Source organism: Fusarium keratoplasticum, chromosome 5 (genome assembly GCF_025433545.1).
Source record: "Fusarium keratoplasticum isolate Fu6.1 chromosome 5, whole genome shotgun sequence".
Classification (NCBI taxonomy): Eukaryota; Fungi; Ascomycota; class Sordariomycetes; order Hypocreales; family Nectriaceae; genus Fusarium; species Fusarium keratoplasticum.
The window spans coordinates 671,795-694,496 of record NC_070533.1 but is presented as its reverse complement, the minus strand read 5'-3'; the positions used below and the strand labels follow the sequence as shown (position 1 = coordinate 694,496).

General features: G+C 53.1%; 6 protein-coding genes and 1 pseudogene across 7 annotated transcripts, besides 1 other annotated feature; 3 read left to right on the top strand and 4 right to left on the bottom strand.

Annotated features, from left to right (window-relative positions):
- Positions 1-271: 271 nt before the first annotated feature.
- NCS57_00688700 (uncharacterized protein) lies at positions 272-5,862 on the bottom strand (the record flags this gene model as incomplete). Its single annotated transcript, XM_053056757.1, has 2 exons — positions 272-400; positions 454-5,862. The coding sequence occupies 2 exons, from the start codon at positions 5,860-5,862 to the stop codon at positions 272-274; spliced, it is 5,538 nt and encodes a 1,845-aa protein (XP_052912952.1).
- A 1,826-nt stretch (positions 5,863-7,688) lies between these two features.
- NCS57_00688600 (Zn(2)-C6 fungal-type domain-containing protein) lies at positions 7,689-9,779 on the top strand (the record flags this gene model as incomplete). The annotated part of the gene is made up of 1 exon (XM_053056756.1): positions 7,689-9,779. The coding sequence occupies one exon, from the start codon at positions 7,689-7,691 to the stop codon at positions 9,777-9,779; it is 2,091 nt and encodes a 696-aa protein (XP_052912951.1).
- A 219-nt stretch (positions 9,780-9,998) lies between these two features.
- Positions 9,999-12,615, top strand: NCS57_00688500 (Epimerase domain-containing protein; the record flags this gene model as incomplete). The annotated part of the gene is made up of 6 exons (XM_053056755.1): positions 9,999-10,807; positions 10,858-11,142; positions 11,378-11,473; positions 11,522-11,813; positions 11,862-12,457; positions 12,510-12,615. 6 exons carry the CDS (start codon positions 9,999-10,001, stop codon positions 12,613-12,615), a joined length of 2,184 nt encoding a protein of 727 aa, XP_052912950.1.
- A 470-nt stretch (positions 12,616-13,085) lies between these two features.
- NCS57_00688400 (Pyr-redox-2 domain-containing protein) lies at positions 13,086-14,521 on the bottom strand (the record flags this gene model as incomplete). Its single annotated transcript, XM_053056754.1, has 3 exons — positions 13,086-13,292; positions 13,342-13,644; positions 13,691-14,521. The coding sequence occupies 3 exons, from the start codon at positions 14,519-14,521 to the stop codon at positions 13,086-13,088; spliced, it is 1,341 nt and encodes a 446-aa protein (XP_052912949.1).
- A 612-nt stretch (positions 14,522-15,133) lies between these two features.
- Positions 15,134-16,177, bottom strand: NCS57_00688300 (N-acetyltransferase domain-containing protein; the record flags this gene model as incomplete). The annotated part of the gene is made up of 2 exons (XM_053056753.1): positions 15,134-15,735; positions 15,787-16,177. The coding sequence occupies 2 exons, from the start codon at positions 16,175-16,177 to the stop codon at positions 15,134-15,136; spliced, it is 993 nt and encodes a 330-aa protein (XP_052912948.1).
- A 2,994-nt stretch (positions 16,178-19,171) lies between these two features.
- On the bottom strand, positions 19,172-20,519 carry NCS57_00688200 (annotated as a pseudogene). Its single transcript has 2 exons — positions 20,348-20,519; positions 19,172-20,298 (listed from the first exon to the last, which is right to left on the bottom strand).
- Positions 19,172-20,519: a sequence feature.
- An 836-nt stretch (positions 20,520-21,355) lies between these two features.
- Positions 21,356-22,403, top strand: NCS57_00688100 (uncharacterized protein; the record flags this gene model as incomplete). Its single annotated transcript, XM_053056752.1, has 4 exons — positions 21,356-21,442; positions 21,495-21,512; positions 21,567-21,770; positions 21,822-22,403. Exons 1-4 carry the CDS (start codon positions 21,398-21,400, stop codon positions 22,401-22,403), a joined length of 849 nt encoding a protein of 282 aa, XP_052912947.1. The 5' UTR covers positions 21,356-21,397.
- Between the last annotated feature and the right edge of the window lie 299 nt (positions 22,404-22,702).

Here is a 22,702-nt window from a genome sequence, read left to right as displayed (position 1 = left end):
ATCGGGACTACAGACTACACACATATACACTCAAATAAAACACTCTTGCTTCTCTCAAACATGACCTTGATGACCTTGACTGCAATGACTGTAATGACTGTAAACCTTCTTCTAGTCAACTGTGCGCGGCCGCCTTAGTGTCTTGGTGCCCTGTAATTGTGCTTGATCTCTGAAGAAACGCGCTGTGCTCGTCTTTAACAGTGCCATGCCTCCTAAAACATCCTCTGCGACTACCTCGCCCACATAACCTCTCTCCAAGTACGGCCTCACATCATGTCTCGATGATGACCAGATCATCATTCACATCAACCAAGTCCCCCATCTCGACAAGCACGGCCGAACACGTCCCTCCCACCGGACTACGAATTTCCACCTCCATCTTGCTCGACTCGACGCACAGCTATCGCACATAGGTCAGTTAGATTTGTTCAAAGACTTTAACGATGTACTCACCAGCACGTCGCCCTTTTCTACAGCTTCTCCCTTCTTGATTACCACCTTGTAGCATCGACCTGGCAGCATGGCCTTGACGCGCTCGCCGTCGATGCTGAGATCGCCTAGGATGCCGTTCGTGTGGCTGTTCGTGTTGGGGCTGGGCTGGTACGGTCGGACTAGTTCGTCGATGAAAGGAGCGCTCGCGATGGCCGCTTCTTGGCGTGCGGCTGTGGCAGCCACGTCTTCTTTGTTCTCCTCCAGCCACGCTTCGTATTGCGCCAGATCTAGCACACCATCACTGACTCGGATGAGCTTATCCTTTAACTGGCTGTCAAGATCCGTCTCGCTGATGGGGTAGAAAGAGATTCGATCGAACTGACGGAACAGCCAGGGCTTGGAACCTTGCTTCTCGATGTCGGCCACGAGGCCAGAGTCCCAGATGTCGACTGTTCGACCGACGAGCTGATATCCTCCAGGAGAATCCGTCGCGTAGATACACATGTACTGCCCCCCGATGCCGACAGCGCCACGAGGCGTGAACGACCGAGAAGGATTGTACTTGGTGCCGAAAAGACGATGGCGAGGATCTAGGGGAATACCGCAGGGCGAGCCCATGAAGACGTCGCCGAGTCCGAGAACGAGGAATTCTGCAGCACAGATCGTCTTGTCGATGTTGTCGATGCCGTTCAGCTTCTCCAGGAACTTGACGTTGCTGGGAAGCCAGGGAGCTTCTCCTCGAATCGTTGCGGCGTAGCGTTCGACTGCCGCTCGACTAACGCTATCATCGAAAGCGATAGGAAGATGAACCGTTCTCGAAGGAACCTGGAATGGAACAGAGTACGAGCCCACATGCTCTACCAGACGAGCCATCATGGTGCTTTGAAGAATCTCGTTCGCGTAAGTGATGTGAAGGCTGAACACTCCTGGAGTTAATTCTTCAACATCAAGGATAGGCTTCTTTTCGTGCTGTTGGCAGAAGGCAAAGATGCCAAAGCTTTGTCGCAAGTCGAAAGCAACGGCTTCGCCAAACTCGAGCATGAACGCTCTGTCGCCAGCTGGCCGGACGACGATCTTCTGGCCACCTTGCTCGATGGTGCCAACCACAGTGGGGATGCTGGCCAGCTCCCTTGTCAGAGATGCTTCGTCTGTGGTTTCTGGCTCCTTGGACGGAAGAGGTGAGAGGTTCTCAATGGCATCTTCAAGCTGCTTCTCTAACTCGAGCGCAACCTCCACGGTAATAGGATCGAAGCGAATCGTATCACCAGGTCGAACCTGACCCATCTTCCACATATCGGCCGACGCCACGACGCAAAACACGACGAACCCACCGAGACTCGGGCCATCGCAGGCCAAGACTACAGCCTCGTCGCCCGTGAAGCTGACGCTACCGACAGAGTACGGGGCGTCGTGGATGTTGGAGGGATGTAGACCAGCTTCTCCACCAGTCTCGCGGGCCCATTCAGGTTGAGGACCTGTGAGTCTGACGCCGAGTCTGTTGCTGTTGTGATGGGCCTTCCACTCGCTGAGATACAGAGACTTGACGCTTTCAGGGGTAAAGTACTCGGGTGCACCGTGAGGACCAGGGACCACTTTGATAGTCCAGTGGGCCTTTGGATGACGTGGAATAGGCACGGGAGAGGCAAGTCGAAGAAGCCCATTGGCGTTACCTTCTGTCGGACGAGGCTCGAGAGCCAAGATATCGCGCTGCTGAAGCTTTCGACCAGAAAACCCACCGAGTTTGCCGAGTTCGAAAGTCGCTCGACTCCCCATGACGACGGGGACCTGAATACCACCCTGAACGGCGATATACATGCGTTGTCCATGCTCGACAAGCCCGATAGTCAAGACTTGACCAGCTCTAATGGCGAGAGCCTGGTTCTGCGGGGCCGGTTCGTCGTCGATAGTGACTGGCACAACGCCTCCTGTGACTGCGACGACGGCATCGCAGTGGAATTTGAGGGAGGGACCCTGGAGAGTACACTCGAGTCCGGCAGCGTCTGACGAGTTTCCGACGAGCCGATTTGCCAGACGAAAAGAATACGAGTCCATAGGACCACCGGGAGGAACACCGATGCTCCAATAGCCAGTACGGCCGGGATAATCTTGGACTGTGGTTAAAGCACCCGGCTCGAGTACCTCCAAAGAGGAGGCCACGAATTGAAAGGAGTCTAGAGACTTTGTCGTGTAATCGCAAGACTCGAACATGGACGACGCAACGATTTGACGTAGGTACTCTAGGTTGGTTTGAACGCCTTCGATGCATGTAGCTTCGAGACCATCGGCTAGGTTCTTCAGAGCCTCCTTGCGATCAGCTCCAGATGATATGAGCTTGGCTATGAGAGGATCATAGGAAGTCGTGACTTCGGTGCCGACTTTGACCCAAGTGTCGACTCGGAGACTGGAGGGGAACTCGAGCTTGGTGATGCGACCGGCACATGGACGGAAGTTTTGAAGGGGGCTCTCGGCGTAAAGTCGAACTTCGATGGAAGCACCGGAAACTCCAGGCGTGGTTTCGAATAGCTGGGCAGCCTTCCCATCTGCAATGTTGAGCATGCACTCGACCAGATCGAGACCCGTAACTGACTCGGTAATAGGATGTTCGACCTGCAAACGAGTATTCACTTCCAAGAAGAAGAACTCCTCCGTATCGATGTCGTAGATGAACTCGACAGTACCGACGTTTCGATACTTGACCGACGAAGCGAGGCTGACAGCGGCCGCCTTCATCTTTTCCCGAACGTCGACTGGAACCATGACCGCAGGACTCTCCTCGACGACCTTTTGGTGACGGCGCTGCAGAGAGCAGTCTCGCTCGCCAGCTGCAATGACTTTTCCTGTGCCGTCTCCCAGGATCTGAACTTCGACGTGACGGGCTCGCTGAACGAATCGCTCTAGGAACACACCACCGTTGCCGAAATTGGCTGTTGCCTGTCGTCGAACGCTTTCAAATGTCGTGGCAAGACTTTCGATGTCTTTGCAGTGGCTTAATCCGATTCCTCCGCCGCCTGCCGTGCTCTTCAGCATCAACGGGAAACCAATCTTTTGGCCCTCTTCCAAGGCTTCCTCCAACGACGTGAGAAGGCTGTCGCAGCCGGGAACATTTGGAACCCCAGCCTCAGCAGCGATAGCACGAGCGCGATGCTTCAGGCCGAGATCCGACATTTGCTGGGGAGTTGGGCCGACCCAGATCATGCCTGCTTCCTCGACGGCGGTCGCGAACTCGGCGTTCTCGGCCAGGAATCCGTAGCCAGGGATGACGGCATCGACTGAAGCTGACTTGGCCAGCTCCAAAATTTGAGGAATGTTGAGGTACGTCTCAGAGACAGAAGTTCCTTCGAGTCTCAGAGCAACGTCGGCTTTGCTAACGTGTGTGGCCTCTGCATCCGTATCGGAGTAGATGGCGACAGCTTCAAGTCCCATCTTGTGAAGAGTCTCAATGATTCGAACCGCGATCTCGCCCCGATTGGCTACAAGAACCTTCGAAATACCTCTCTTGTGAATACCGTTTGTCGTTGGCTTGGCGTTCTCTTGGAGGTGGTTGTTGTAAGCTCTCCAGCCGCCATGGCTCGTAATGTCGACAGCATCCTCCAAACCGACCGGCTCGCACACGAACCCGCGAACCCAAGATCCATCTTCTAGCTCGACGGAGCCGATTCCGAGAGGGTGAGGGATGGTATCCATGAAGCTGGCGAGAGAGGACTTGGGCAGATCCCAGACCTCGAGTTCAATCTGTGATCCTTCCTCGCCTGCCGCGACTCGTTTCAGGCCTGGTTTCTTTGGGCCAGACTTAGAGTTCAAAGCAAAGAACCGGTAACAAGGCGATGTCGCTGTGGTCTTCAAGAGCTTGGCGCCCCGAGATGTAAGGTCTTTGTTGAGAGGAAAGCCCGTGAGATGCGCACCAACGACGGCAACTGGGATATAACTGGAGACCAGACAGTGATTCACAGCCGGCTCAGAGACCTCCACACCCGTTGACCCCAAAGGCCTGGACTCTTGTCCGAACCAGTCACGAGCCCACGAGAGAAGAAGCGGCTCTTGCCAACGATTGGAAATAAGAGTGATGCCAAAAGGCAACCCATCTGGTCTGAAGCCCGCGGGGATAGAAAGCGCCGACCAGTCTAGGAAGTTAACAAAGTTTGTGTACGTGCCGAGCAGCGAGTTCTCCTCGACAGGATTCTTCTGGATCTGCTCCATCGTGGGAAACGTAGGAGATGTGGGCACAAGAAGACCGTCAAATTGGGAAAAGGCTAACTCGATCTGACGGGTCAGATCTTGACGAAGGTATTCACCTGCAAAGACGTCTGCCGCTGAGAGTGTTTGAGCTCTGATGATGATCTTTCGTACGACGGGATCCATGGCTTCGACTGGCGATGCCTCGATGAACTCTCGGATTGCTTCGTATCGCTCTGCGACCCAGGGACCGTAGTAAAGAAGCTTGGCGAGTTTGAAGAGAATGGTAAAGTCCACGGGAACCACGTCCCAGCCTAGAGCCTTTGCTCTTGCTAAGGCTTTCTCATATGCAGGATGGTGGTCATCACGGCCGAACCAATCTGGCTCTGCGCATACAGCTAGCGAAGGCCTCGTGGTATTGCTCGCAGAACCGAACCCGTCGACGATAGTTGCATGATTGGCATCTGGCCGAGGGCGAGAATAGGAGTCTTCCAAGTCATAGCCTTCAGCAGCAGAAAGGACAGTCCCAGCGTCGGAAACATTGAGAGCAAAGATGGAAACGCAGTCAAGTGTCTTGCAAGCGGGAATTACACCACGCACACTGAGAGCGCCACGAGTTGGTTTCAAGCCGATGATATTGTTAAGACCAGCTGGGACACGACCAGAGCCAGCAGTGTCTGTACCGAGAGAGAATGGAACAACACCGCGGGCGACAACGACGGCGCTCCCAGAGCTGGAGCCACCACTGACTCTGCCAGGGTCGAAAGAGTTTGGCACGGCACCATAGGGAGACCTGGTACCGACGAGGCCAGTCGCGAACTGGTCCAAGTTTGTCTTGCCGACGATGATGGCACCGGCGGCCTTGAGTCTAGCCACAACAGTTGAATCTGAAGTAGCTGGGTCTGAGCTGAAAGATGGACATGCGGCGGTGGTGGTGAAGCCCTTGGCGTCGATGTTATCTTTGGCGGCAAAGGGAACACCATACAGAGGTAGGGATGTGGCATTGTCGAGTTGCTGAAGATTGGCCCATTGTTCTTGGAGTTGTTGAGGTGTTGCGAGAGATATCCATGCTTTGGTTTTGGGGTTGGCGGTTTTTTCGGTTTCAACCAGAGAGTAGAGGCGGTTGAGGCCATCCCCAGCCAACTGAGCGGCCTTCCATTCGGAAATTGTAAGGATGGGTATAGGCTTGGCGTGGTTACTGATGCCATTGGCACCATTGGTGGTGCCATTGGTAGTACCATTGATAGGTCCGACCATGTTGATAGAGTGGGAGGTTAGAAGAGGAGTGTATAAGAGGAGGTTAGAGGAAGAGGGAGCAGGTCAAGTCCCTTCTTGGTAATCGAGGCAAATGCCAAGTAAATGAGTACACAGAAAGTCTGAAGTAGTAATAGCAAGCCTAGAGTGCCTTGCCTTGATGGTTATGTTTTATACCTGGGGGCCTCGAGGACAGTTAAGTAGGGTGAGCCTGGAGGTAGCACTGGGGGATGGTCTCGACTGGTTCAAACTTTCGTGATTCATAAACTTGCATAGCCTCGATAACCAAGAAGCCAAGTGATTTCATGGTGAGCGCTGATAGAGCATCCGGGGAAGAAACAGAAGGTACACTGTCTCGTTGGACAGTGTTGTGAAGCCCGGGGGCCGGCGGCCAGAGGACTCGGCCGAATCAATCGAGGAGCGCGGGGGGCTGAGTGAGCGCCGAGAATGACTTTTTCGATGGGATAATTGCTTGTGACACGAAGGGCTGAATGCAGAGGGTTAAGATGAGAGTAGGAAATGCCGGTGAGACTCAAGGACGCTATCGTCAAATCTTTTGCTCGTGGTGTTGGAATTCCCCTTTTCGGCCGGGTTGTCTCCGTGAGCGGCCGTGGCGTTTGGAGCTTAGCGAGAGGGACACGGAGTAGTTCAGTAGTCTCGAGGATCAACGACTATGAGAATACCAATGAGCACTTGAACAACTCGATTGAAGCTTTCACTGTGGATCAAGTTCTGAACGAATAGTCAACTCACTTGTTAACCCAAGTTTTCTCCGATAGACATCACTTTCAGTATCCAGTCCAAAGTAGCTGATGTTAGTGACCCCCGGAAATGACAGCCGAAGCCTCGAAAATTCCCCCGACCAATCACAACGCTCGCCGGCGGCCACTCTGCAGCATTCAGATCGTTCCTTGTCAGTTTATTTCGCCGGCGGCGAGTCGATCTCGTTGGTCAATTGGAAAGAAGGGGAAGGAGGAGTAGGAGGCTCTGTTATCGCTTGGCTTTTTGAGGTGTATAAGTATCAGGTTTGAGAGGAGATAGCCGAAGGGGATGAGATATAGAGACGGAAAGTTATTGGTTGATTTTATACGTAATGGCGTTTGTACAAAATATGACGCCGGTCCAAAGGTATTGACTTGTGCTCCCTCAGTTTAGCGATGGAAGTATTAGACTATGATTTAGCATTTTCCTGCCATTTTATTGTGCTTAATGTATATTCTTTGCTCGACAACTGATGATATTTGAGAGTAGTTAGACGTGCCTTGCTTTTGCCATTCTGTCTTGACCCCCGTCTCTGGGCTGAGAGTGGAGGTACATGAGCTCCTGCATCAGATCTGCGTGTTTTGGACCTGCACTTGGTACCTAGACATGCATCACCAGAGACATCTTGGAGTTGAGTATTTTACCGAGATACATGAACTGCCCAACTCGCTATCTTACACCAATACCTGCCTGTCTGTGAAACAAACCTGAAGGCATTGACCTCCCACAGCATCTCGGTGTATCCGTTTCCCCGTATTTCCGACCCCGTGGGGCTCCCTGCCTCCTCCATCAAATTCCTTATCGTGCCATGGGCCCAACCCGGACCATGTCGATAAGCACAAGTCAAGTCCGCCCGTGGAGATTCTCCGCGCTCGCTCGAGTCGTTGTAACGACTCTACCTTCCCATCGCGTTCCATGTTCCCGTCCCGCGGCTCCGCTTAGCATCCATCTGCACGAGTAGAGCTGGAAGATGGGCCCGAGTCTCTTATCACTGTGCATCTACCTAGTGACACTCTAGCCAGACGCCTTCCTACCGGGGTGGGTGGGGTCATGGTAGTAACCAGCACATGTTTTCCCAGCCCGTCATTCATCGTGATTCACCTCTCGCCATGCAGGGCGGCCCGGCTGATCTGTCCGGCCCAGGTTTGAATACCGCCGGCGCGGGGAATAGTAACAACAGCAGCAACGGCGGCGGCCCGCCGGCCTCGGCGCGCTCGAGGCCTTGTGATACTTGTCGTGTCCGCAAGACGCGGTGCGTCAAGGAGGAGGGTCAGTTCCGATGTGTCCTGTGCACCTTTCACAACCAACCTTGTACCTTTCTGAGAGGCCCGACTCCTCGTCAGCGACGCCAGAATCGGGAGCGTGAACGGGAAAGACAGGCCGCGTCTCGTGATGGGACCGAGGAGTTGAATGCTGGAGACGCGACATCACCACCGCTGCAGAACAGCTTCAGCGGGCCGGGAAACTCAGGGGCCTCCCCTACCTCGAGCCGCCAGGGCGATGCTGCTGCTTCTACCCCGGCGAGTGTAGAGAGCACATCTGCCGCCCAGGGACCGCCTATCACGGGACAGACGCAGCAAATGGCACGCGTCGAGGAAGAAGCCCCTGAAGCTCCTCGTCCTCCCATCCTCAGCAACACCCTTGGCCTGGACTTGAAGACTCACGCTGAATACATTGGACCTACCGACTATCGCGACCCCGTCTTGCTCGACCTACATCGCCCAAACCTCATGAACCAGGATCCTCCGCCTCTTCCGGCGTCGTCGTCGTTTGCCAGACGCCTCGACTACAAGACGATATTCCTTGTGCATCCTGACGAATCAGCCGCGTCTGAACAGACTCGGATTGCCGACTTGGATGCCATCGAGGCTACTGTTCACCCTCTGGGCCGGACGCTGGTTGACCTCTACTTTCGTATCGTCCATCCCAGCTTTCCCATCCTGCACAAGGATGTCTTTATCAGCAAGCATCGACTATCCCATCGACACTTTGCGCCCTCTTTGCTGGCTGCCGTCTACCTCGTGGCTCTGGACTGGCAGCTATATGACAGCTCCCTTGCTGGCCGTGAGGTCGAGTCGATCCCAGATCCTGCGGCCCTTGAGCAGTTGGCCGAGCGCACCATTGCTCAAGATATGCGCAGACCCAAGCTTAGTACGCTTGAAGCTGGACTCTTGCTGCTCCAACGCAACCGCCGGATTGTCGAGTCCGGCTCTCACACCCACCCAATGTCGAACCGCATGTTTACGGCACAGCTAGTTGCCATGGCACAGGATCTAGGCATCCATATCGACTGCAGTGCCTGGGCCATTCCTGCGTGGGAGGTTGGGCTTAGACGGAGATTGGCCTGGGCTCTGTACATGCAGGACCGCTGGGGAGCGTGTATTCATGGACGGCCCTTTCTCATCCAGGACAGTGACTGGGACGTTCGTCTCTGTACTGTATCTGATTACCCCGAGCTGGGCGCGATAGACCCAGAGGCCAACCGGGACCATACTTCGCCAATTATTGTTGGCTGGGACTTGTTTATGCGTCATATCGAGCTGACGCAGATCCTAAGCGATGTGATCCGGACATTCTACAGCGCCGCGGCTACTCGCACGGGAGGGACCTTGGATCAGATGGGGGTTGTCGCCGCTGTTGAGCGGGCAAAACCTCTGGTCTTTCGTCTTCGTGAATGGCACGCGAATCTGCCTCATCGGCTTCAACTTCAAAGCACAAAGCTTAGGGAGCTTTGTGCAAACGGTGCTCTTCACCTAGCGCATGCTGCTGTGGAGATTGCGTTACACCGGGCTCTTGTTCGGATCATGACTCCCGATACACCTGGATCGCTCTACGAAGTTTTGAGATCGACTGCCCGGGCAAAGCTACAGTCGGCAATTGAGTTACTTGGATCTCTTCGTCCAGAGCACACGGCAGCATTCTGGGGTAGCGCTGCGGCCTATCAAGCAGCCGAGATCGGATCCATGGCGGGACTTTTATGGGCAACAGCAGACTCATTCGATGAGATGGCTTGGTGCGCGGCCCGAGTTGAAGAATTGAGATGGGCTTTGAGAGTCCGCGGTGCCGCTGCCCCTTTTGCTCGAGAGGCGTTGCGGTTGCTGGAGCGTGATATCGGTGGCCTTGGCATGGTCAAGGCCAATCCAGATGCCATCCCTTGACCTAGCCAGCCACAGCTTGATGGTGAGAAGTTAATGACATATGCATCCGGCTAGTGTGGCTCATAGACACGAACGAGACGCGGCTGGGGATGAGAGGTCTATGACATCACCTGTGCGACAACCTACGCGACGCGTCCAAGACAACTCCTCCCGATCTTAAACAAGCCTCCCGCAACTTCTCTTCTGATTGTGCCAATCCTACTCTGTCAATTATCGAAAATGGCCCACTCCGATCCCAAGGTTTCGCAAGAGAACGGCAGTGGAGAGAATCAGGCATCGACTGGTGAGAAGCATCAGATACAGCATGAGTCGCCCGATGCAAAGCGCCCAAAGACCGAAGAGCAAAAGACCCTCGAAGATGTAGGGGTCACATCGGAACACGCAGACGACAAGTCTGAGGAGAAGAATGAAGAGAAGGCCAAGGTCAGCGAGAAGGAGGAGGCGGATGCCAAAGGCGCTGTTCAGCCTGCCGAAGAACCCAATGTCCCGTCCAACATCCTCGAGAAAGGCATCATCTACTTCTTTATGCGCGGCCGCGTAAACATTGAGGACCCCGAGAGTGTCCAAGACATTGCGCGTTCGCACATCCTGCTGCGCCCTATCGCGAAGGATGCTCGACTGGGTGAGGGCACCCTTGCTGACGTTGGGACCACTCGATTGCTCGCCCTTCCCAAGAAGACACTGCCTGTGAGCGGCAAGGATCGCTTCATGGTGTTTGTTGAAAAGTCCGGCGCCTCTTACGACGAGATCAAGAAGGAGTTCCTTGCAGCGTCCGAGTATGAGACAAAGACGGCCGGCACACGCCGCACCCCAGCTGCCACGCCCGTCGGCGAGGGCGTGTATGCCATCACGTCGACGGGTCAGGATAGCCACTTGGCATATCTCTTGACGCTCCCCGAAAAGTTAGATGAGGTGCAGGGAGAGCTAGGCCTCAAGAAAGAGGGAAGCTTCATCATCAGTACCAAGAACCCCCAGCATTCTGGGCCTGCGAATACGCAGCTGCCTGAAAGGCCTGATTTTCCAAAAGAGTGAGGAAGACCTCTACCAAAAAGAACAGCTGATGCTGACGCGTTTCTAGAATCATTGACGAGTTCCGAACTCTCCGCTGGATGCCCTCGAAGCCTGCTCACTTGGACTATGTCAATACCCAGATTCTACTCATTGGGGAATCATCGGGTATCAAAAAGGCCGTTGAGCCACTGAAGGAGAACGAAGAGAAGGACAAGGAAGACCCAAAGACGGTGCTCGAGAACCTCGAGGAGGATGACTTTGAGCGTATGAAGGACCTGGCAGAAGACGAGTCGGCTGCCATCTTTGCAGACTTGCATGCGCAGGCTAAGGACTACCCGAAGCTACAGACGACGTTCTAAAGAGCAACAAAATGATACGCCCGGAAGGATGAGGCGTTGGTATAGGAGCCGGATTGTTCTCCTTCGCAGTAATGCAATATCCGAGTTTGAATACATCATGTTGACTGCAGTCACATCAGACCCTATCCTAACATGTGCGATTCACACCTTATCACGCTCTCGTCTTTCAGTCATCAGCGGAATGAATTCCACCGTGTGCGGGGTTTCGCAGCTAATGCGGGATCTCAGAGGGTTGACTCACATCCTGCTTCTACAACGACTGTTTGACGGCCTCGAACCAATGGCTCAACGCAAGATACTCGTCACCGGCGCGACTGGCTATGTGTAAGGCTTTGGTATTGCCTGAGTACGGATGGCTGACCATGACCCCAGCGGTGGTTCAGTTCTGACAACGCTGTTGAAGTCTGGAGGTGCCCTCATTCAGTCATCGGCCGTCACGGCGCTGGTCCGAAAGAAGGATCAAGCAGACGTTCTTGCGTCTCAGGGTATAAAGACCTCCACCTTTCGAGACTTGGATGACTCGGAGCATTTGAGGCGTGTTGCCGCTGAGCACGACGTGGTGATCCATACTGCTTCCGGGTTTCATCTTGGCTCGGCTTTGGCGTTGATCGAGGGACTGGGCCGGAGAAAAATACAGAAAGGTGGCAAGGTCCACTACATTCATGTAAGATGGTGTCTTGTAAGAGTTGCCTGAAGCTGACTCTGATAACAGACATCTGGGACTTGGAACCTTGCAGGTCCAGAACTGCCAAGCGAGCCAAGCTTAACCGAATTTAAGGAAGACCATCTGCTGGATCATTTGAGGAAGTTGGAAGAAGAGTCACCTTTCTCGCAACGAACCACGTTGCTCGGGGTCATCGCAGCCGCAGAGCAGCATGGCGTGGAGGCCCATATCCTCCTCCCGCCCGACATTTACGGCGAAGGAACAGGCCTATTCAACAAACATACGCCACAACTCTTTGACCTTGTCAAAAAGGCCATTGACGTGGGGTACCCCGAGTACATTGGCGATGGGCTCGGGGGAGCGGGCCATGTACACATCACGGACCTTGCTGAGCTGTACAAAGTCATGATATTGCGGATCCTACGAGATGAGGACGTGCTCTCTGGAAGAGATGGACTGTTCTTTACGGAAACGGGATACCATAACTGGTTCGACGTCGCGAAACTCGTTGGAGAGGTCGGTGTTTCCAGGGGTGTGCTCAAGTCTGCCGACCCACGATCCATCATAGTAGAAGAGGCTGCGCAACGGTGGGAGGAATCGACGAATGGTGACCAAGGCATTACGAAACTGTGTTTCTGCATGAGGTTTGTCGGCTCATGGCATGTCTTGGATCGCAAGTTGCTGATGGTGGTACAGGAACAAGACTCTGCCCAACAGAGCGTATGAACTGGGGTGGAAGCCCGAGAAAACGGACCATGACTGGAGAGCCTGGATCGAAGAGGTATTCCGTATGGTCGAATAGACCGACCTGTGTCTGTACAACAGCTTGTAAATACTCTCGTCTATCTCGACAGCCTTAACCGAGCTGAAGGTTCAAAACATGCCATCCATCGACTGTTCACGCCACCCCCACACTCTGGGACAAGGGTTTCCTGCACACGATTAGCCCGATGCGATATACTCTGGGGTCCGTGTTGAGGTTATTTCTTCTCCAGCTGTTCCTTGGGGGGTGACTATCCTTATTGGGATGGTGGTTCGTGCCTGGAGGGGTTGTTGAGGCTGTCATGAGTGCGGGATGGTGAGATGATGGTCCTGTTAGAAGTTGGATATTGGTCATCCAGTACAGGCCAATTCGAGAGGGTCGTTCAAGGTGCTGCTCAGAATGGTGTCTCGAAGATTGTAGGTTCAATACAGATGCCTAATCTCGTGCGACAGAATGAAATGGTATAATATTATCCTCAACAATCAACATCTACACAACGGGTATATCATCTAGACTTGCTCCTTATCCGCGACCTTGGGAGTGGCAGCCTCAGGAGTAACAGCCTCGGTGGTTGCATCCTTGGGCATGTAGTCATCCTCGAAAGGCGTAGCCCCAAACTTTCGCCAGCAGTCAGCGGCCATGAGGGCCTCGTCCTTCTCCTCGGCCTCCCAGAGGAGCTGCTTGTTTCCGTCACTAAGATACGTGACGGACTTGTCCTGATACTGCGTTAGCTCTATATCAGTGAAAGAATAATGGGATACTTACAATGCCCAGAGTCAACTTAATGATGCCATCAGCCCAGTAGTTTGTAAAAGTGTAGCTAGGCTTCTTTCCGCGCAGAGCTTGGAGCACGTTATCAGCCGCCACATCAGCCTGACGATTCGCCGAGCGACCGTTAGGGTTGGCCGTCTTGGTGTCCGCGACATCACCGCAGGCGTAGATGTTGGGGAAGGCGTCGTCGGCGATCTGGAGCGTTGGCTTGACCTTGATGTGGCCGGACTCGGTGATGACGCCGGGGACGAGGGTCTTGAGGATATCTGAGGCGGGTTTTTGGCCGACGCAGTTGATCTGGAGTTGTGAGTTGGAGTTTCTGGAGATGATATGGGGGACTTACGAAGTAATCGCACTCAATGACCTTGCCGGATCGCAGAGTGACTGTTCCCGACTCCTCGCTGACCACACGATCCTCAAGGATGAGCTCGATGCCGAGCTTGTTGATGCCCTCAACCGCAGCATCCTGAAGAGTCTTGCTAAACCGATGCATAGGCGCCGCTCGAGAGTGCACCAGAACGACAGTCTTGTCGGGATATTTGGACTTGGCATCTGTCGCAAGCTCAACACCAGCAGCACCGCCTCCAACAACGACAATCTTGGTAGCATTCTCAATGCCATTTTGCATATCCTGCATTTTCTTCATCGCCTCGAGCTTGTCGGCAGCATTGGGTCGCGAAGGAAGACCATCCTTGACAGCGGAACCGGTGGCGACGATGAGGTACTCGTATGGGATCTCCTCGCCGCTCGCTTGAAGCTTGACGTGCGTCTTTGTCACCTCAACAACACGATCCTGGACCCAATGAAGCGCACCCTCAGGAAGCTCCTTAAGATCCTGTTGATACGGAATGAACGCCTTGTGCTCATGACCCTTTGCGACACAAAACCTCGGAAGAACCCAAGTAAACTGAAAATGCGAATTCGGCTCAATGACAACCACTCTGAACGACGTTCCGGGGGGGAGGTTCATGGAGAGAACCCTGGCGGCTTGGTATCCTGCAAAGCTGGCGCCGACAATGACAATGTTGCGGTCCCGCGTGTCCGAGGGCTTTTTGCTTGAGACTTTGGAGGCCCAGCCGTCTGTGGTTCTTCCTAGGGCGCGACGCCATTCTCGGAAGAAGAAGGCAAAGGTGTAGGCTAGGACCTTGCTGAAGAGGACGGGCTTGTCCAGCATTGTGATTGTCGTACTCTAGAGAGAATGGCTTCAATTGGACTCTTTCAAAAGAGGTGAAGGATGCAAGAGGTAAGAGGGTAACATGGGTGAGATGTTGGCTGCGTCCCAAGGCATTTTATTCATCGGCTCGGGTTTAGTCCAGCTACGGAGTACCTCTGCGTCCTCTTTCAGCTGAAGGGGAAATACGTAACAGCCAGGTACTATGTACGTTGTGGTCATGCTACTTAATCCCACGCAAATGTTCCGCAGCAGCCCACACGCCTTCCGCGGCTTTTTTCCTTCTTTCACGTGGATTTATGTCTCGGAACATTCTTTCAAGGGTTCACACTCTTTACTTAACGGGCTTGGTTTTGTTTGGTTCTTGTCGCGTGTGCCAAGAGTCACGATGTGGGACGAATTTATCTGATGATCTGATAACGCAAATTAAGTTCGGTACGTACCTTTCTTTTAGGTACCTTAACAAGCCATCTAACCGATGTCGGGCACCCCCCTTGTTCTCTCTCGCTAACATCTACCTATACAACATCCTTGTTCCTTTTTTCTTTCTCTGCTTGGGGTATTTCGTAAAACTGCTAACCTGCTCCATCATCCGTGCACTGACTACCAAGAAATCTAGGGCTGGGCCACCTCGACCGTCGTCTCGACTGTTGTCTCTGTGGGCTTGACAACCGCGGGTTCCGCCTTGGGAGCTACTGGTGCTGCTGCTGCAGGCTCAGGAGATGAGATTCCCATGAGTGAAAGAAGCCCAGGCAGCTTATCAACGCCAATAGTGGAAGCCATAGAAGCGAGAGCCATGAGGTTCTTCTCTCCACCGCAAGCCGTGGTCAAATTCTCAAGCAGACCGAGCAAATCAGTACCACCGGCAGCAGCGCTCGCGGCCTTTGCCAGGATACTCGTGTCGATGGGCCTCGTCTCGAACTTGGGGTACCCCTTGGCCTGCCACTCCTCAAAGGACATGCCGTTGGCGGCGGCAGGCATGCGGATGCACAGCGGAACCACCACGTCCTCGGGGGTGCCCAGGTCCTCGGCCGCGTGAATCACCTGCTTCTTGAGCTCCTCGAAGCCCACCTTTTTGTAGAGGCCGAGCGTCGTGGGGGACGACTCGAAGTACATGGGGATCTGGAGGCGCTCGGCCTGCTCGATGCCGTACTGGCAGAGGAGGGCGCCGGCCTTGCGGCCTTGGTGCTTAGGGTCGACGGCGATGACATGGACGTCTGTCGAGTGTCAGCAGTCTTGTCAGGACAGAACAGGGTCAAGCAACTTACAGATGTGGTTCTGTCCGCCGATGAGCTCATCTCGAGCATCCCAAAGGGGGTTGAGAATCTTCTCAGCCCTCTCACGCTCCTTACCCTCAAGCCACTGCACACCAGGGTTCTCTCTCTTCTCGGGAGGGTTCAGGACCAGATCGGCCAGACCCATGCCGAGGATCTCGCCCGTCTCGGTGTCGATGCACTTGAAGGTGAACTGCGTGTTGGAAGTGTGCCAGTAAGCCAGCGTTCCCGCGGCGTGGGCCTTCTTGAACTCGGGGGTGATGCCCTGGGGGAAGAGGATCTCGACCATTCGACGGCCCATGTCGTCATTGTCAAAGGCCTTGAAGTAGATGTCGTAGAGCTCCGGGATGTCCGGGATCAACGCGGGGGTCACTGCCAGAACCATCTTGACGATTGATGAAGATGAATTAGGTGTACGGGGGAAAGAACAGATGGCCAAGTGGTTATCTTGACAAAGAAACTGGGTATAAAAAAGCTTGAATGGACAAAACCGGTTCGAGGTCAAGAGGCTGAAGGGACAGTTATAAACCCCTCCTCGCATCTCCATCGGCCAGCCCAGTCCGATCTTGCCATCGAGCCACCAGCATCTCCGGAGCTGAATTCCGCAGGTACCCTTGCTGGTAGGGCAAAGGTCCCCCGTCCTGGGCCACATGCGCACCCGCCATGGGCCGAGGCGTGTCTGCCGATGATCCTTGGCGAAGACTCAGCTCGAACTGGGTGCTGAGGGTGTCGCCACTTGGACGACAGGGTTGAACTGAACTGGTGTGGCCCCTCGTTCTGGGCGAAGCTAGCTCGGGGAGGTATACATTTAGGTGTGTACATCGTGGGTTACATGAACAGACAAGCCGAGACTCCGTTCAGAGACTCCAGTTTAACTCGTGTCACACTGATAGCAACCATTAATCGCTCAAGAACTCTTGCAGACAAACATGTCAGTTAAAGGTCTAGACTGCCCGTCAACTTACCATCTGCCTCTCGCCCTCCACTTACACCATGTCTGCACTCCTCGTGTTAAAGTTATCTGATCCGAAGTCTAGCGCGCCCTTGGCGACCAGGGGCCCAAGGCGTCGGACCAGACCTCCCGAAACGGGGTCCGAGGGGTACGAACACATGAGCTTACAACGGTAGACCGTTCTTGGCAGGTCCTTTTTTTTTTCAGGTGGGAGAGAAATTCCTTCACTCAGGTACTGAGCTGTCAAGAACTAGCATGGTTCAGCACTGTAGTCTCGGATCAGATAAGCGCTTTGTCCTCCAACAGATGGTTTCCCTGTCATAATAGTGTGTTCAACTGTGAGATGGTACCGCGCACACGGGTTTCCCAAGCTGTCCTGAGCCTCAGATCTTTGACTTGTTCTGGGCAATGGCAGGGAGCCAGGTCATTGCCACCTTTGGTTCTTGACTTATCAGATCAAAAGTCCGCTCAAAGTCCGTTGGAGACGAAATAGGTGCACTAATAAGGATGGACCGGAGCCGCGGAACAACTTTTTGTATGGGTTCCGCTCTCGGTTACGACGAACTGGAGTTGTCTAGTCCAAGAAGGTAATTAGGCGAATTCCCATCTTGGACCCTCGTAGTTTCTCATGTCTTTGTTGTCGAACAGTCGATTTGGATGCTTGTTAGAGATCTGTCGCCTCGCCTTTATTCGCTGTTCTTCTACCATCTTAAGAAGAGCGATCACTCGGTCAAGGACAAAGATATATCATTGGATTAACCCAGCGACTTGGTTATAACCAACTCCCACATGTTCCTGGCCCAGCCATGACCCACGAGTTCGACCACCCGCCAAGCCAGGCAGAGCCACACCTCGACGTTTTATAACGCACCTAGTGATGCAAAAGAGCAACCTTGGAGATGGCCAAGACCACTTCCCGATCTACGGGTGCAGTCCGTCCGTCGTCACGCCACGACGGGCCGCTTATCTTCAAGAGGAAACTCGTCAGCATCCATGTCTGTGCAAGAGCGGTTCAGCCGAGGCCTTGGCTTTTGGACCCTTGTTGAACGGGCGTGGGGTGGTAATGGCTATACCTGAATGGTGTCTTGGAGACGAAGGATAGGTTTGGCTGGGACATGCTGCAGTTCCATTGTCTTATTACCATCATCTTATTGAGGATGGGCTCATACCCTTCTTTCCGACGCAGTTTGTATTCTAAGAAGGTCCTCTATTGGACTTGAATCTGTTATACCGACTGAACCTTCTAAGACCCTCGCCGGAAACAGGCCCGGACAGAGAGCCCAGCTAGATCACACAAACCTAGCTGATATACCCCTCCACATACACACTATAGGCTCCGTCCTGCTAGTTCTCACCCTCATTGTCTAAATAGGAGAAGAGCGACTTCGGACACTGCTTGATCCTGGTCTTTGCCCACCCCGGAAGGATACCGCGGACGCCGCAGACAAGAAGCCACAGCATCATATCAGGGATTGGATGACAACAATCATATTCTATAAGGGTCAGTCTCCGTATTGCCACAAAGCTTTTGTTTGGCTCAACACGCAGGTCAAGAAAAAACGCCAGCGCAGGGGCACCAATCTGCGTATCCTCCCTGAGGGTGACTATTAAGGTTTAATAGAAACAGTGAAATGACAACCAAAAGAGATACAAAGCATTATGTTTTACCAAGGTACCTATTTTAAGGTATTTAGAGAAGCCAGTGCTACACGCTACCCCTCGGGTGTCTTGTCTTTTTTCTTGATCGGTATACTCGGCTCCATCACCATTGAAACCTGACATGATGCAAGTCAGCATAGCAAGAAGGCACGACAGGAACGGGACTCGTACTATAATTGATGGAGGTGAGTCTAAAACTTGTGACTGCCCCATACGACATGTTGAGAGTCGCACTAGCCTCGGGTATAGCCTATGCGTTATCTGCCTTCTGTCGCAGACGTCAATATCGACCCCGGTCCCCAAACTAGGGGATCGAGGGAACTTCGAGCCGACCCGGCATACATCGACTGTAGTTGTTTACCCCAGATCAAGTTTTAAGCCGCAGGGACCAGTGCCGCGTGGAGACAAGGGAGGCCCAACAAGTCGGCTAACCAACGTGGTATTCGAAGATCGTGGGCAGTGGAGCAAGGACGCGCGTCGGCTTCAGAAGCGGTTGGTCAAGACTCGGCAACTATGATACTAACCAACAGGTATTTAATGCAGTGGTCCCTTCAATTCAACCGGTAGAAGTTTCAATGTAGATCTCGTCGAAGGAGGTTCCGGGAGGTTGAGTGAAGACAAAGCTTGTCAGTAGCACATCACATGTACGCTCATGGTCTAGAAATAGCCTCTTCATCATACATTTACATCTACAAGCTCCTAGTGTGCTCTAACCTTCTTCTCAACCTTAGCAAGTACAGTTCATTCCTTCCATTCACACCCCTCCAATCATGAAACCTCCTCCTGCAGCTCATAATCCCACGGATCATCCAAAGGCAAACCCGCATCCCACGCCTCCCACCTCTTCTTGGAGCAAAGCACCTCCTTAGGCGGCTCCTTCACCCAGGCGATCCGATCTCCCTTGGGGTCCTGTCCCCGCACCAGATCTGCAGTGAACCCTATGCTCTTCTTGACATTGAAGTCATCGCCCTGGCGTCTGGCAACGTTGACGCTGGGAACGACTGCAATCTTTCCTCGACCGTGGGACCACATGTCTTTGCAAAATAGTCTCGTGTCTGGCTGAGTGCACTCTGCCCCCTTTACCGGCAGTCTAAACGTCTGCTCGAGTCTCGTGAAGGTAGAGGCCGCGAAGGCTGCTGCGCCGCCCCAGCAGGAAAACACCTGGAAGGGCCGCTTCTCGTTGAATCGAGCCTGGTCTTTGGAGGATTTCCAGAAGTATTCCTTAACATCCGTCCCCTGGGTCCACTTCTCAGGCGCGACGTGACCGAACTTGTCCCCCTGCATATCTCGACAAGTTCCGTCGTTCTTAAACAAGGGAGTGTCGCTGGATTTGTGGAGAGTCCATTGCATGCCGCATGTCATGTCAGCTCCCAGATTCTCCCGTTGGAGAATCAACTCAAGAATATCCTCGCTACAAATGTCCACGTCGTCCAGGAAGACAATCGTCGCGTCTTCTGACACCTCTTTCCTGGCATGACGCACAGCGCCTATCGCCTGATTGCGATGTTTATAAACGCGAGGGCCGTAGGCGAACGAGGTGTAGTTGTAAACTGCACCTAGGTGTTCGATCCCAAGACGCAATTCTTCTAGCACATCGTCCATCTGTGGTCTCCAGCCGCTGCGAATGACTGTCAAGGCGCAACGGTATGGTCCTAGGAGCATCATGGCATTGAGAACGGCGCCGAGGAGTGTGGGCAACTGGTCCAGGTCTTTCACCACTCGTACGGCAAAGATGTAGTCGATTCCTGGCACTGCAAAGGCAGGCTCCCGAAGGGGTTCGTATCGTTTAGCATCTGGTACTGGGCACTCGAGCCGTGGCACTGAAGGGTTGAGTGACCCGAGGATTGAATTCACATACTCCTTGACTGAGTGTCTGGACTGCTCGGGCAAAGCATCTAGGCATATTAATACATGACCTCCAGTCACAACATCTTGTTTACTTACTAGTTGTATCTTGATGATAGAAGGGCACATTGTACCAAGAGAGTAATCCCCATGCATCCCTAGCAAGAGAGACGGTTTCAGCCCAAGAGAGGACACTGAACCAGCCAACAGCCGCAGGGAAAGCGAACAAGCCCAGTATCGCGAGAAGGTGAAGTAACTTGCATTCCATATTTGCTCAATGTTGATGCCAAGATTTCAGCTCAAGACAAGTCTGCGAGAGCGTGTAGTTATAGTTGTGGTGTCGCTCCACATTGCGTTGACGTGAACAGGGTTTCGGATCCGTCGATCCGTACGCGAATGCGATTCATGGAGTTGAAATAACTGCGCCTCATTGAGGGCGTATTTCGTCCAAGGCCGTTTGCCGCAAGTTCTAGAAGGATGAAGTCAGTTTCATGATAAACAATTGGCAGCACAGAAGTCCACGCGAATGGCACGAGTTCCTTGCAGAAGGCTTAAATAATTATTATGAATTAAGCCAAGAAATACTCGCATCATATTGTAGGTATTCAAGATACAGCAATTTGGTCGAGTTCACAGAATCCTTCACTGCACCCGGCAAACTCGGCACCTGGGAGGATGGATTGCCCTGCAAGGCATATTTAATGCCTACGCACAGCCCAGACACAGCCCGTAACATTTTGCCCTTCAACATGCCGTGCTAATTTGGTCAACGGGTCCATCCAAAGTGTATTGACAAAGAGAGGTGCGTGATGTGCCTTGGTGTTGTCAAGAACCAACCCACCACTGAAGATCGTGTCAACCAGTTCAATACAGTATTACAGTTATGATTGAGTCCGTCATTAGGTTCATTCCGTATTATTTCCATCACATGATGCTCTTTTCTGGCTTTACAAGTCCCGATAGCGGACCTTAGCCGCTAGATGTTAAGCCTGCCACCTATTTTATTAGCACAGCCTAACATTTCTTGGCGCGCTCATTTTGCCCATCTCGCTTCTCCGGTTCGGAGCTCCGAATCCTTGAACGTGATCTTTATCTCGCGACTGAGCTTGGATCTTTCTCCTTGTTACAATCAATATTGTAAAGGTAAAAATGGATGTTCCTATCGCTGCTAATGTGCTAGGCACTCTAGGAGCCGTAAGATGCTCTCCTTTCCCTATTGTTGAGGTTCGTTGCTAACGCCGCGTAGGTCTGCTGGTCGATCCAGGTTTGTCATGAGACAACATGAGAGTAAACATTGGTTGACGAACCGAACTTCTAGTTGATTCCTCAGATTGTCGTTAATTACCGTCGGCATAATGCGACTGGCCTGCAGCCATCTATGATGATGCTCTGGGCCTGGGCGGGTGTTCCTCTTGGTGTCTACAACATCGTCAAGGAGTACAACATCGCCCTGCGCATTCAACCTCAGATCCTGACGCTTTTGAGTCTGGTCACTTGGATTCAATGCTATTACTACGAGAGGGTAAGAAAATCATCCAAGTAGTTGTGCAAGTAGGAAACTGACGGCAATCAGAAATGGAGTGTATACAGATCACTCCTCGTCGTCCTCCCAATTGCAGCCGTCATGGGGGGCATTCAAGCAGGCTTAATCATTGCCCTCCGCATCCCCGAGTCCAAAGACATTGAATGGCCTATGATCCTCATGGCTTCTCTCTCTGCAGCCCTTCTCGCGGCGGGCGTGCTGCGTCACTACTGGGACATCTGGATCCACCGAACAGTGCGCGGCATCTCGTTCCTATTCGTGGCCATCGACGCAGCAGGCGATGTCTTTTCCCTCGCGTCTGTATTCTTCCAGCCGGAACTCGATTACCTCGGAATCGTCATCTACGCCACAGAGTTTGTCCTCTGGTGTGGTGTCTTTGCTTGCGGAGGATACTACAACTTCCTCCCGTGGATCAAGAAGAGGTGGTCGACCAGGGAGTCCAAGAGAGTTGTTGCGCAAGAGTGCCAGTCAAGCGGAGGGTCTCGCGAAGGAGAGAATGGCATCACACTTCATGAGAATCCTTCATCGAGCTCTGTTTTCCGCACTGCGTCTGGGAATTCAGGACTCAGGGCTCGCAATGCGCAGGGTCGTGATCCACAGGATGTGGAGTAATGTCCATCGAGGGCAGGAAAAGGAGTTTAAACTGATTCACAGATAGACTATTCATTCTCACGTTTCACAAGATGACCAGAATTTGAGCATCCTACTTTTCCTTGTGGCCCCAGAGAAGGCCACCAAGACTTGGCACTCAGGGCAGGAATGTGAAGTCAAACTCACACTCGAGGAACATCATGACACACCTGCCTTGAGACAATGATTTTGCTCCGTTATGAGACTGGTTCTTGTTGATCTGCAAATGTCTCAGAATAAAATAATTTCAGGGGCCAGATATCCTACAACACCCTGTCTCT